Source organism: Anoplopoma fimbria, chromosome 4 (assembly GCF_027596085.1).
Source record: "Anoplopoma fimbria isolate UVic2021 breed Golden Eagle Sablefish chromosome 4, Afim_UVic_2022, whole genome shotgun sequence".
In the NCBI taxonomy this organism is placed as follows: domain Eukaryota; kingdom Metazoa; phylum Chordata; class Actinopteri; order Perciformes; family Anoplopomatidae; genus Anoplopoma; species Anoplopoma fimbria.
The window spans coordinates 5,228,837-5,244,399 of NC_072452.1; the positions used below are offsets into that span (position 1 = coordinate 5,228,837).

Here is a 15,563-nt window from a genome sequence, read left to right on the forward strand (position 1 = left end):
GAGCGCTTCAACACTACATGTGATCATTCACCCATTCACATCCATTCACACTGATGACAGGGGCTACCATGCAAGGTGCCACCTGCCCTTTAGGACTAATCATTCACACCCATTCATTCACCGTAGGCACAGGCTTTGGGAGCAACTGGGTGTGAAGTGTCTTGCCCAAGGACACATCAACATTGGTGCCGAGGATCAAACCACCAGTTTTCTGGTTTAAATAAAGCTCTACCTCTGAGCCACAGCCGCCCCAATGAAATGACTACAGCCTCATCAGCTCTACACCAGTGGCTTCAAAATAAGAAAAAGCAAAGAGTTTCACACCTTCACTTTTCAGTTCACATGTCTGCTGACTACACAAAATGGTAGGCAACATAAAGATTCACGCATCAGACGGACCAAGTCCTCAGAAGTCTCCTGTTGCTCAACCGATAGCAGGTTCAACATGACAGCTTCAGAGGATGTAAAGAAGGGTCTACTGTTACATTCTAACACATAAAGCAAAAACATCGGGGTATATTTGCCTATTTATTTCATTTAGAACAAAAGTATTGAAATTGTGGATACCGTTGTTTGTTAGCTTCCCCATAATCAGGGAACCATAATGGTGAAAAGTGTTGAGGAGGGTTGGTATCACACCATGGGTCAGATGTGAGGGCCCCTAGCTCCTGAATGGTTGTCATTTACACCGTGTTAGAACACTCTCATATAGGTTTAATAAATATTTTCAAATCGAAAAGAGTCAGGTTAAGAAAAGGATTGGTTTCTGACGCCCCTTGATCTAAACATGTACAGAAAAGGCTCAAAAGTACACTGTAAGAAAAAACTATTTGGTTACAGTTTACATCCCAACAATGACTGATAACCAAGATGTCCTATCAGATGATGAATGTGGACCATACCACTGGAACCCTGAGTCAGATTAGGAATGAGCCTCAACAGAGACACAGAGACAGAGACAGAGAGACACAGAGACAGAGAGACACAGACAGAGAGACACAGAGACAGAGACACAGAGAGACACACAGACACAGAGACAGAGAGACACAGACACAGAGAGACAGAGAGACACAGAGACAGAGACAGAGACAGAGACACAGACAGAGACACACAGACACAGAGACAGAGACACAGAGACACAGACAGAGACACAGAGACAGAGAGACACAGAGACAGACAGAGAGACAGACAGAGACAGAGACACAGAGACAGACAGAGAGACAGAGACATAGACACAGACAGAGACAGAGACAGAGAGACAGAGACAGAGACACAGAGACACAGACAGAGACTATGAGGATGGCATGGTGTCTCTGCTGAATGGAGATGGTGGTGTCTCCTCGTGTCCGCAGAGGCTCCATACTCTGTTATCTGTTAACCTGAGCAGACCGGCTGTGGAGGCCTTACCGAGGTATTTGATGGTGAAGCCCCGGGGCGGGTTGAGGGACCTCCGCATCCATCCCTCCCTCAGCACCTCCAGGTGGTCCTCCTTCCCCTGGATCAGCAGCACATGCTCGTCTATCCAGCCCAGGAAGAAGGTTTCGGACACGGCCTCGGTAATCCTCTGGTTCCACACGTGTTGCTGGCTGTTTTCTGCTTTGAAATCGGCAAATATCTCGTAGCCGGTGTGGTGTCTGGGCACCGCGTCGCTCTCCGACACCCCGGCCGCCCCCCGCCTCCCCGGCCCCGGCCGCCCCGAGCCGGGACAGCACTATGGCCAGGGAGTGCGGCGCGATCTGCAGGAAGGACTCCATGGTGGCCTCCTAGCGGACTATGGAGCACAGCGTCCGGGGAGCATTTCTGTCTGGGACGCGGTGGACGCGGGGACGCTCCATGTGAGCTGGCAGGGTGTGTGGCCGAGCCTCCTCCGGCTCCATGAGGCTAGCTGCTAGCTCCCCAGCCTCACATGGACCCGGTCCTCCGGTCCTCCGGTCCTCCGGCTGTGAGCCCTCGGAGTGCTGGCCCTGGAGCGTGTTAATGCATGCGCCCGGGCAGCAGATGCGGACAGCCCCCTCCCGCCTGGTCGCCGGGTAGCAGCCGGTGTCGCGGGGCTCTGCGTCGTGTTTGTCGTCTGCACGGTTAACGGGAGGGTAGACTGCTCCAGTCGCCGGTGAACGTTGTCCTGTCCCGCGCCTGACACGCTTCGGTACGGGGCGCGAGGACACAGCTGGATGCAGGACCGCCTCATCCAGGTACAGTGATGGCAGGCAGCGTCACGGAGCTGCGTAACGGGGCTGCGTAACGGAGCTGCGTAACGGGGCTGCGTAAAGGAGCTGCGTAACGGGGCTGCGTAACGGAGCTGCGTAACGGAGCTGCGTGGGGCTGCGTAACGGAGCTGCGTAACGGGGCTGCGTCACGGAGCTGCGTAACGGGGCTGCGTAAAGGAGCTGCGTAACGGGGCTGCGTCACGGAGCTGCGTAACGGGGCTGCGTAACGGAGCTGCGTCACGGGGCTGCGTAACGGAGGCTGCGTAACGCTGCGTAACGGGCTGCGTAACGGGGCTGCGTAAAGGCTGCGTAACGGGGCTGCGTAACGGGCTGCGTAACGGCTGCGTAAAGGAGCTGCGTAACGGAGCTGCGTAACGGAGCTGCGTAACGGAGCTGCGTAACTGCGTAACGGAGCTGCGTAACGGGGCTGCGTAACGGAGCTGCGTAACGGGCTGCGTAAAGGAGCTGCGTAACGGGGCTGCGTAACGGAGCTGCGTAACGGCTAAAGGGGCTGCGTAACGGGCTGCGTAACGGAGCTGCGTAAAGGGGCTGCGTAACGGGCTGCGTAACGGCTGCGTAAAGGAGCTGCGTAACGGGGCTGCGTAAAGGAGCTGCGTAACGGGGCTGCGTAAAGGAGCTGCGTAACGGAGCTGCGTAACGGGGCTGCGTAAAGGCGCTGCGTAACGGGGCTGCGTAAAGGAGCTGCGTAACAGGGCTGCGTAAAGGAGCTGCGTAACGGAGCTGCGTAACGGAGCTGCGTAACGGGGCTGCGTAAAGGAGCTGCGTAACGGGGCTGCGTAAAGGAGCTGCGTCACGGGGCTGCGTAAAGGAGCTGCGTAACGGGCTGCGTCACGGGGCTGCGTAAAGGAGCTGCGTAACGGGGCTGCGTAACGGGGCTGCGTAACGGGCTGCGTAACGGGCTGCGTAACGGGGCTGCGTAACGGAGCTGCGTAACGGGCTGCGTAACGGGCTGCGTAACGGGGCTGCGTAAAGGAGCTGCGTAACGGGGCTGCGTAACGGAGCTGCGTAACGGGGCTGCGTAACGGAGCTGCGTAACGGGCTGCGTAAAGGCGCTGCGTAACGGGGCTGCGTAAAGGCGCTGCGTCACGGAGCTGCGTCACGGAGCTGCGTAAAGGCAGCTTATATATATATATAGTGGAAATATATATGTTCCACTATATATTATTCTAATAGCTACTCTGTTCTTCCCCTCTTCTATCACTAAAATGGAATGTTAAATGGTGACCCAGGTGTGTGGCGCTGTAATCTGATACCCCATACATGTATATACAGTAGGTGTAACATGTTGAGACAGTAGTCATTTTTACCATTACCATTACTTACTATAACCATTTGTGTCTTTACATTTCATATTTAGCTATTTTCTCCACTACATTCACATAATTCTTACAGAGGGCTAACAGAAAAGGCTAATGTATGTGTGTCATACTATTCCTGGCCCACCATGAAAACTCTCTCTCTGCTCCGATAGAAAAAAGGACTACTTTCAGCTGGCAACATATCAGGCTACTATACCAATAAACTGTACCGTATGGGCTTCACAGACAGTAACATATGCTCACACTGACCTTTCATAAGAGATGAGAACTCCAAACCATGTGGAGCTGCACTTATGTACATGCGTCTTATATTGAAGGTCCTCAGCAAAATCTTCATAATTAACTGGAAAGACAGAACCAAACTATCCATAAGTCATTGGCTCACCTTTCTGACAGACCATGCATTTATCAAGGAACTTAAAAGCTTAAGAAAATAATGCATACAATGAGACAAAACACAAGCAAGTGAAACAAATGGGCAGTATTTTGAAAAGAAACGCAGCAAAGAGAGAAAACACAACCAAATACAGAAACAAACTGCAAAGAGATAAAACACAACCAAATACAGAAACAAACTGCAAAGAGATAAAACACAACCAAATACAGAAACAAACTGCAAAGAGAGAAAACACAACCAAATACAGAAACAAACTGCAAAGAGAGAAAACACAACCAAATACAGAAACAAACTGCAAAGAGATAAAACACAACCAAATACAGAAACAAACTGCAAAGAGATAAAACACACCTAAAAAAAGAAACTACGGAAGGCTAGCAAGAAAAATAAATCCTGTGATCCATTTTTTAAGTCTGATCTTAGTTGTTCTCTTTCCCGTGATTATGGTTTAAGAGCAGTTGCCAGGTGTTTGTTTTTATTTTTTTGCCACGTTAATATACGTAATATTCATCTATTTATCTTTAAGTGTTGAAATATTCATTTCATCCACCAGAGGCTGAAGTGAACTGAACAAACAGCCATTGATAAACGCACAAATACATACAGTACAATATACATTTATCCCTGAAACAGACCACAAAAACAGTGGATACAGAAAATGGATGGATATTGTGTTACAGGTATAATCCTTTTTGAAATACTTAAAGGTACTATATGAAACAATTTACATGTATTAATCACTTTGTGTTGCCAGTGTTTGAAGCCCTTCACGTTTTTAGTTTTTAGGTTACGTCACAATCCGCTCAAACTATACGTTTCAGGATCCATCCACAATTATGAAGGTAAGATCTCTACGCGTTATGTTAGCCCTTAACATGTTTGTGCACTAGCCAAAGCTACTGATATAGCTGACGTCATGTGTCTGGTATTTTATGTCTGATATTTGTCGATAACTGTTGTTTTGTCACCTCTTTTACACAAACGTTCTGTGTTCCTTGTTATAGTACAATGATATCAATGGGGATTTCCCTTCAATTTTATCTTCTAACGGTTACTTGTGACAGAGTGGCGTTATATGAGTTTTTTAAATATTCATTGAAAAGCATTTTCCATCGGTGCCCCGTCGTTTCCCCAACAGTCCCCGGCTCTTTGCCCCCCAGCTTGTTTGCTGTGCAGCCTCTCAACCTAAGCACCCCATCGTTCTCTCATTTCTTGTTCTTCAAATGTTTCTTATTAGGGCCCGAGCAGTGACGTAGTCAGAGCGGAGGACCTATTGTTCTTCAAATGTTTCAGGACCGGTGAAAATTTTGATATTTTCAAGGTCTCCCATTTGGATATGACAAAATGGCTCGCTAGCGCCCTCTACAAATATTTGTTTAAAAAAATCCATTCGGACACCGTAAGTCCAATTGACTTGAAATTTCACACACATATGCACCTGCATGAGCTCTACAAAAAATAATCTTGGAACCCTAAGCTCCGCCTGCCGAAATTTTCCGCCATTTTGAATTTTTGGAAAAACACATTTTTGAGTGACAAGACGTGATCAGCTATTCCTGAACGTGACCTTAGACGGCACAACTTTGATAGTCATCATGCCATGGTAAAGTTAAGATTATCACCGGAAACTGACAGTGTCCAGTATTGTTTTGTCTTTATGATTATTAAACTGTTAACATCTCAGATGTTTCATTTGGTCTGTTTCAATACATCAGGTTAATAAAATTGGCGAAACAAGCTTTGTAACGTTAGCTAGCTAACAGCATAGCCGGCAAAGTTACAGTAAGCCAGCTCTGGCTCAAGTAGCTGTAGTAACGTTAGCTACGTTAGTAGAGTTAATGGCCAGTTACAGTGTGAAGATGTTACGTTACCTAACTGTGTTTATTTTATGCTATTATAGTGCCGACTGTAGAACCAGAAGTAACGCCACCACGTTCAAAGGGAGTGGAGACCTGGAGTTGTGTGTCTCTAAGACGTTGAAGATGTGAGTCAGTAAAATCCTCTCTCACTGTTCGCTCTCGTTCTCTATTTCACTGTCATGTAGTTCATGCAGTTCACATTTGTGTGAACTGCATGAAAATGTGTGTGTAATTATTGATTTTTCTTTCAAACATGCAGTACCTCCTTATCTGTATAAATGATTAAGGAAAAGTAATACACCTCAGCAATATTGTATTGTATCTGAATTCTTGTGTTTTCTACTTTTTTTTGTTGTTATGGGGAATTAAATGCAAAACTAGCTTATTGTAAATAAACGGTAATATGCTGGTATATACTGTAAAATTACGGTAAAACCCAGTTATTCTACTAGCATTCTACTACTGTTAAAATAAATTACAGTAGCTGCATCCTAAAATAACAGTAAATTACTGTCTCTACAGCCAGTATTTTACCGTTATTTTATGGTGAAACTGTTAAGAGTGTAGTCTTTAAAAAACAATTTTATAGAAAATCAGATAATTGAAAGAACTCAACATAGCAATATATCATAATTTCTGCCCTAAACATACTCATGTCTACTGGGCTGGAGAGGGCCATGCTCCAGGATGAAGTTCATGTAGGCTATCTGTGGCACAGAGTGAATCAGACAGCAAGCTGGGTTCAGTATCAGGCACGTTACAGTACGTTTGGTCTGGGGGTGAGGTTCTCCACCAGGAACCAGAAGGCATGCACCTCCGTGCAACACATAGTCTCACAGCTGGGGCCATGTGCTGGCTTTTCCCACACAAGCACACCTATCAAAAAAAAGTAAGCAGAAACTACTGATGCTGATACAAGGAGATACATGAAAGCAAACTTTTCCATCTGTGTGAACCCAGCATATGTATATATGAACAAACATGTACAACCCCTTCAGTGTTAGAAACTAGCATTGATCTCCATATGTTATTAATGTGATCACTGAACAAGTCACGACATGTAGATGGATACAGAAACAGCCAAAAGAGATTAAACAAAGTAGTTCAAAAAAGAATGTCAGAAAGCAAACTGATGGATAAACCATTGCTTCCGTCTGATGTCTTTGCCAGACTATCACAGGGCACATAGAGGCTACATCCACCCCAATAAGTTATGTTAAAAGCCAGGGTTTAAGACAAAAAAGATTGTCCACTCTGGCGTTTCAGCATTGTTTGCAAAAGGATTTTTGTCCTTACTAGCAAGCCTGAAAAACATTATCACATGACTATTTACGCACGCTGGTCATGTGGGTGTAAACAGGAAGTAGATTATAGTAGTCTTTAATGAAAGGTACTGCTTGATACTTAAGAACTTCCTCTAAAAACTTCCTCTATTAACTTAAACAGACAAATTTTGTTTAAAATTTTAGAAGTTTTATTTTTCTAACTTAGTTACAAGGCTGCAGCTCTGCCTCTCTCTCTCTCTCTCTCTCTCTCTCACATATACATCAAATTTACTTAAAAATAAACACGTACAAATCAAAGTTTTTCTAGATTATGGGTCATTACATTAGGTTGTTGTCTGTTCTCACACTAGTAGCTCTGCTGGTGGCTGATTACCCTCTCGTACTGGAAAGCATTTATGCTTTTGTTCCTTTATTGTGAACTTCACAATAGTTGTGCAGAACAAAATAAGCATTTATGAAAAAAGGAAAGTCCTTCGTTTTGTATCCATCGCCTCCTCAACTTCAAATGTCTGCTCCGTAGGGCGGATATCACCGCTGGACACCCCACTCACTAATTGCTCCAATACCATCTCTCTCCTACGCATGTCGGCAGTAGTAGAATTATGCACAACAGCTGCTAGTATAGACAACCAAGTCAGAAGCGCCTTTAATCCGTTATCCATGTTGAATTAACCACTGGTCGTCGATCAATAATCAATAATTAGTTTTCTTCCAGAAATGGCTCATGTGATAGGGACGTGACAAATCAGTGAAGGACACGTTGTGACTGCTAAGAACCAATCGAATAGCGAATGCGGGTGTCTACGTCATGGTTTCAAAAGGTATGCACAACCACATATGTTTTAACAACGAACTTACATTGTTTTAAAACTCCTTTGTTTTCGTTGCTCTAAAACTCTGGAGTAGTGTGGACGCTCACTGTAAACATGGCAAAAGATATGCGTTTGTAAAATGGAAATGTAGTGGTGTGGACATGGACGGAGACACGCTCACATTCACACCTATAATAACTGGAGAGAACCCACGGGGAGAACATGCAAACTCCACACATAAGGAGATGTTCAAACAGGTAAGCCCTGATAAGTCCTGGATAGAGGGCAGACTGGCACCAATGATGTTCTCTGCAGACTGTCCTGTTTGGTGGCTGATCCAAACCACACAGTGACGAACGTGCAGAGAACAAACTGGATCAGCAGCTCCTGAGGCAGGTTGAAAATCCTGAGCTCCTCTGCTGGATCTTTTTCAACAATGTTTTTATACCATGTAATAAAGAAATTCTAATGTTTATATGTCTTGATTTTATCCAAGATATAGCGACCCAACTGTGCAAGATGCAGTCATGAAACTTTGCATGTGTGTAGTTGAGATGAAGGTTGAATTACAAGATGGCTGTTGTCTTGGCAAGGCTGCTGACCACACATGGAGGTCAGCTTGTAAATGTACTTTGTGTTATATTTAGCAGAATTATCATGGTTCATGAGCTGAATAGACAAACATAGGAAACATGTTGCTGTATGTAACTTTATTGTGAAGGCAGGATACAGGGAATGGATATGATATGCCATGTCGACAGCCATATGTGTGTGTGTGTGTGTGTGTGTGTGTGTGTGTGTGTGTGTGTGTGTGTGTGTGTGTGTGTGTGTGTCACTGGGCTACACAGTCAGTTAAGAAGGGCACTCCCCTTTGCTTGCCACTCTCACATTCGTCTTCTTTTCTCTGTAAGAAAAAACAGTTCATATTACGTCATTGTTGTTTGGTTTGTGTGTATGTGCATATGTGTATGGGGGTATTATTGTAGCAATAATACAAGCAACAAAAAGCTGTGGTTTGTTTCATGACTTTCATCTAACGGGTGACTGGCAGCTCTTTAGCACTGCAATCAGTGTCTCTTCCTGAAACAATTTTAAGACTAAGTAAATGCTGGCTAATATTAATACAATGGACCTGCACGATCCTCATTATTATTTTTTATTGTGGGGTTGCTGGGATTAGCATCTTGTCTGTTTCTGTGTACAAATGTATATCAATAACATTGGAGGCTGCAGGAAACAACATAAATAATCTGTGCAATCCACTGTGCAATTTTAACGAGCATTCAGTCCCATTATATCATATGTTATTATACATATCTTTTTACTTATTCATTATACCTTTACTGTGTGATAACTTATTTAGTATACTTGTTTTGATCTTGCTTTTCTACTTATGTATCTTGTTTGTTTGTTTGTTGGGACTAATAAAGTATTATCTTATTTTATCTCATCTTAAACAGCCATATTACTAATAACAGGCCGAAAAGGTTTTGATGAAAGTGAGCGCAACAGATGAGTTGAACAATGCGAGAGGAACTGTGTAACCAAATGTGAGCTGGTGAAAGGGATTCTCATGCTCGTGATGATCAAAGCTGCTCGTGCTCTTTTTGGGAGAGTTCCCCGCAGAGAAAACGAGTCACCTGTTGGCTTTGACCTGCCAGCGAAGTCTTGTCCTGTTAGACCACGGATGTATAAAGAGAACTGGATACAGGAACCTTCCAATAGTTGGAGACAATTTTACATGGTGGAATTACAACGTCCGTCACGTGATGCCATTAAGCCCAAAAAAGTGTTCTTTTTCTTTTTTCTGTAAATCAGCTGAGATTTTTTTCTAAAGGTAAATAATCTTCTCAATACGAACCCTTGAATCCTAATTTCTTTATGAGGTATGTGTGTGTGTGTGTGTGTGTGTGTGTGTGTGTGTGTGTGTGGGGGGGGGGGGGGGGGGTACATGTTACATGCCTGTTCTCCAGGCAGAGCATGCATTTGGTGCTGTAGGTCTTTCCATTACTGCCACATACTGGATTATACTCCTTGGTGCAGAAGTTTCCAGACCTGTGACAGTCAGACTGGACACAAACACGGGTAGATACAGGGTTATTGATGAGACACATTTAGCTTTTATAAAACTTGGATTGTACTTTACTTTAATTGAATCATATTCTGAAAAATAACTGCACTTCAGTTAGTGATTAACAGGCATTTAATGTTGATGTTGCCTCCATGTTGTGTCCTCGGATTCAGATTCTACAGTTTGGATCCAGAACCACAGAAAGCTTCTTCACTCAAGGTCTTGTCTTTGTTTTGATGTACTGTGAGGGGCCGATTCTCTGTGGAATCCTTAAGGACATGTAGGGCCGCCTCACACCTACCTGGTCTGGTCCGGACATTCTGACCAAGGTTAAGCCTACCCCGTGCCCCGGTCCAGACCAAACAGATTAACATCAGTCAGACCAACAAAGGGGGTTGTCTCAGTCCGGATCAAATTTTATTCTTGAATGGTTTGGATTTACGGAGTACCCGTGCACCATCCGGCAGGCTGCAAGGTGAGACCATCAAATGTAACAAAACTGCGTCACCTGGTTTGGCCCTTGGTTCTACTCTCAGGTGTGAAAAGGCCCTTAGGGATAAGTACAACAATCTTGATTGATATTTTAATATGATCTGTGACCGGAGCCGTAAACAAAGCCCTGCAGAGTCCAGCCAGCCTGTAATAGTTAGTTGCTCTATTTAACCAGACATTCTCTTTGAGAGATCAAGGTCTGTTTTGCTATAGGGACCTGAGAACGACATGCATCACTTGCCAGTTTATTAGGTACACCTAGCTGAAAGTAGGTGCTGGTCATTGCCTCAGTAACTACCCTGCTGCACTGTAGGATTCTGTCACTCAGGCCACGTCCACACTGACCCGTTTTATAATGAATCCGCAGATCTTTGTCTGCGTTAGCACCGAGCGTCCACACTACACAGCGAGTCAGGGCCCCGAGGACGGAGGAGTTTAAACGCTCCCGAGGATGGAGGAGTTTAAACTCTCCCGAGGACGGAGGAGTTTAAACGCTCCTGAGGACGGAGGAGTTTAAACTCTCCCGAGGACGGAGGAGTTTAAACTCTCCCGAGGACGGAGGAGTTTAAACGCTCCTGAGGATGAGGACGGAGGAGTTTAAACTCTCCCGAGGACGGAGGAGTTTAAACTCTCCTGAGGATGAGGACGGAGGAGTTTAAACTCTCCCGAGGACGGAGGAGTTTAAACTCTCCCGAGGACGGAGGAGTTTAAACGCTCCTGAGGACGGAGGAGTTTAAACTCTCCTGAGGATGAGGACGGAGGAGTTTAAACGCTCCCGAGGACGGAGGAGTTTAAACACTCCTGAGGATGAGGACGGAGGAGTTTAAACACTCCTGAGGATGAGGACGGAGGAGTTTAAACGCTCCCGAGGACGGAGGAGTTTAAACTCTCCTGAGGACGGAGGAGTTTAAACACTGTGTTATCCTGATAGTGTGGATGACGGAAAACGATGACGTAGGCACCGGCGTTCGCTATTTGATTGGTTCTTAGCAGTTATGACATGTCATTCCCTGATTCGTCACCCCCTTGATACCGATCGACTACCAGGTTCACTCAACATGAGAATGTGGTGTTTGTTACAAATGTTTGTATAGATGTTCAACATGTAGGGACTTAGGACCCAGGGGAGCACAGGTGACCCATGGCAGCCCGGAGGGGATTCTTTGTCTTCAACTGGAATGAGCTGTTATTGGAGGATTAGAGGGGTGTGTCCAGTGACGTCATCAGCCCTACAGAATGGACTTCTGAGACTGGTGTTGACCAGATGTTTGTTACAGTAACTGTTCATTTAAAGTACATGTGCTGTCTGTGTGGCAGAGACAGAGTTAGACCTGCAGTGTTGTAACTGAGCTTAAAAATAAAACTTCTAAAAACTTCTATGAAATGTGTCTGTTTGAGTTCATGGAGGAAGATTTCAGAGGAAGTTCTTAAGTATGAAGCACGATGAGTATCAAGAGTAGTGTAATGTATTATCTGTAACCAAGCAACCAATGTACTTCCTGTTTACACCGGCACGCGCATGCCCAGTGTACGTGAGTAGTCACGTGATGTTCGTTTTCAGAGGAGCAGGTCTGGACGCACATCGTTTATAAAACGATGCTGAGACGCTGTGAGGGAGATCTGAAACCCCGTTTCATGTGAAAACCAGTGAAAACGGGTCAGTGTGGACAAGGCCTCAGAATATCAAACCTGTTTTAATCTGGTTTTCTGTAAACTAAGGACGCACCGATCCAACTGTTTCAGTCTCGATTCAGATAGCGATACCTGGGCTTTATTACCGAGTACCACTCTGACACCAGTGTTTAAGGAGATGTATTTAACATTCTGAATATTCATTTAACAGCAAACAACTATTATCTGTGTAAAGATATAGAGGAGTAATGTCTACCTGAACAGAGAATGAGGTTATCCATCTGTGTGTGTTGTTATCAGAGATTCTCCTTGCTTTGGTGACAGAGCCGGGCCAGCCAGGCTGGTTTTAGTGCACGTAAGTGCATGTGAGCGTGCCCAACTGGTTAATTCACAGCCACTGCTGGTAAAAGCTGTTTGCTCTGTTGGTGCTGTCAGCAGCGTTAGCCATAGACATGTGGAGAGCCGTTGAGAGGAAATCTAAATGCTCCCAATCTCTGATCTCACACTTATTATTATACTAACAATCTGTATACCTCACTGTGTGGATGTGACTGGGATCATTACACTAACACCCCCAGCAGTCTCACCTTGTTGGGTTCTGGTGCTCCATCCGTCCCGGTCTCATCGCTGTCTGTGTCAGTGTCATTCTCCAGGGACAGGACTACACACACACACACACACACACACACACACACACACACACACACACACACACACACACACACACACACACACACACACACACACACACACACACACACACACACACACACACACATTAATGCATATAACTCCTATATTTGTGAGAACCCTCATTGACACAACACACATTAACCAAAACCTTAATTTAAACCTGATTGACCTTTCACTAAGCTCCGCCCCCTTCCGCGGCTCCATCAGGCTGTCAGTGCTCTGTTAACTGCACTCCTTGAATAAATCTCATCTAATTTGTGGAAAAACAAAAAAGTGATTCTAAAGAGAAGCAGACATACGATTCTACAATATGCTTTTGAAGGCTATATCCAGGATGTCAAACCGATCAACACTGTTCATATCATAAAAGAACGGAGCTGGCCAATGCTACGATGGCCAGTCTGCGTTAAAAGGGGCGGGACTTAGCTAGGGGTCAATTGTAATCTGATCCTCAAAACCAAGTCCGAACCCTCAAAGAGCCCTCTGAAGAAAGGAAGAATGGACAAAAAGTCCTCAGTTTGTAAAAATGTCCTTATTCCTGATATGCACATACTGTACACATCTCTCTCTGCCTCACCCCTCAAACAAACAATCCATTCTGTGAGAATCGAACAATGTCACCAGCATTTTTCTCCAGAGGAATGTCACCCAGCAAAGTGTCACATTCCTTTGTCTTGTTTTGCTTCTGCTGTTCGGGGGAAACTGTTGAAACTGAACATGCTACTTTTTCTGAGAAAAAAAAGATATGTGACTCAGAACTAACTTTCCAAACTACATGATGATAAACAAATCTATTTCTAAGAAAAAGTCTGGTATTGATAGTGCTGATTTCTGTCTGCTAACCTAACTCTGGTACAAACGATTCACAGTTCAGTGTAGTAGGCCTGTCTATTAGGCAGCAGGATAATGTGGTCTGAATTTATTATTATTAATCATTAGATTTTGTTTAGTTGTCTATAAATGCAGCTTGTTATAATATTTTAAGATAGAACCAACTGCAGCTGGCCCCCCTCTAGGGTTTCATGTAGGCACCTGGATTTGCAGTGGAGAGGTGAGTGACTCCCTTCAGGCTCTTTTAATAGGACATTCATTTTATTCATTTTAGTTTCAAATGCTTCATACTAAATAATAATCATATATGTGTTCATCACCTTATTTCTTGTTTTAAAACATACCTATTCTATTAAATCTGTGAAGTCTGTGATGTTCAAGCCAGATTGTGGTCTCTGTTTATTCTTTAAACTGGACTTTCAGCTGTATGTGTAGTGAGGTTGGCCTGCAGCAGCACTCGTAAATAAGCATGGCTGCTTAAATCAGTTCAAAGCAGCCATGGAAGATGACATCTGACCATAGAGAGGGAGAACAACATGATCCACCACGGTGAAAGCTTTTTCACGCCACAAGTCCAAAACACACTAGTTCTGTTTTAATAAAATAAAGACCTTCTGCTCACATTCATTACATGAATTTCAGTTTGAAAGACCACTTTTAGATAATAAAAATGCACAATCTAATTTTTTTAACTATAAAGAAGTTAAGCAGGTTAACCCTACATTATGCAGTTATTTCACATTACAGTCTCTGAACAATACACGGACAAAAGACTCCGTTTCCACAAACCATTTTGTCTCTTAATGAGTCCTAAAATCTTATCTTCTTTAAAAAGTGGGGTCATATTATTTAATCCTTTTTCAATACATTTTTTTCTCTTTCTAGACAATAATGCAGCGTTCAGCGTTGGGATAACGAGTCATTGCTGTAAATGAACTCACCAGAGACAGAGAGCAGCAGAGCAGAAAGGAACAGCACAGTCAGCTTCATGACTTCCAGGTTGTGGATGTGTCTCTGAGGGTAGCAGATGTCGGTTTCGCACATTGTATGTTTGCCTTTCGAGCACAACCTGTTGAGCGGGCTGCAGCTGGCCTCTGATTGGCTGCACTGCAAGGCCAGGTGACGCACACCAGCTAATTTGTGTCACAAGATAACACCATTCGGTCAAAGAACAACAGACAGGAAAAACAAACATCTAGCTCTAGAAGCAGACTAAAGTTCATTTGGGACATTGGAAATAGTTTTAGATAATGCAACTGTGGTTTATAACTATTTCAACTAAAGGTCCAGTAACTAGTAACGAATACTTTGTCAAAGTACTGAATACAATATTAACAGTATAGAGGTACACACAAATGATGTACTGTAAAGAATGGAATCATACATTTATGATCACATGAAGCCTAGCTATACCGTTTTAGTTCTTTTTTTATGTCTTTTTACATTCTTTTTTTGTTTTATTTTTGTGCAGAAAAGTAAGTACAAAGAAAGTGCCGACAAGTACCTGAACACATGTACGACCTAAGAAATGATACAAAGTAAGACAGGGACAAAAACAAAGGGGAGATAGACAACCTGAGGAGAGTAACATTGGTTTAGGAGTGTGTGTGTGTGTGTGTGTGTGTGTGTGTGTGTGTGTGTGTGTGTGTGTGTGTGTGTGTGTGTGTGTGTGTGTGTGTGTGTGTGTGTGTGTGTGTGTGTGTGTGTGTGATCCGGTTAATCCGGTACTGTCTCACTCTGAACAGCATAAATACCTTGGCGTAACTCTCGACGAGCACATGACATTTAAAGAAGCTGTCAATGTTCTAGCTCAGTCAGCGGGAAGAGCACTAGGATCTGTACTGAACAAAGTCAAACACTGTGGTAATTTAGGATTTCATACATATACACAACTATATAACTCATGTGTATGTCCTGTGTCTGACTATGTTTCTGGTGTTTGG

The 15,563-nt window shown here is 44.1% G+C and overlaps 1 protein-coding gene across 1 annotated transcript; it reads right to left on the reverse strand.

Annotated features, from left to right (window-relative positions):
• Positions 1-8,596: 8,596 nt before the first annotated feature.
• On the reverse strand, positions 8,597-14,688 carry LOC129090297 (serine protease inhibitor Kazal-type 1-like). Its single transcript, XM_054597897.1, has 4 exons — positions 14,562-14,688; positions 12,684-12,757; positions 9,864-9,970; positions 8,597-8,805 (listed from the first exon to the last, which is right to left on the reverse strand). Exons 1-4 carry the CDS (start codon positions 14,662-14,664, stop codon positions 8,754-8,756), a joined length of 336 nt encoding a protein of 111 aa, XP_054453872.1. The 5' UTR covers positions 14,665-14,688; the 3' UTR covers positions 8,597-8,753.
• Positions 14,689-15,563: the final 875 nt, after the last annotated feature.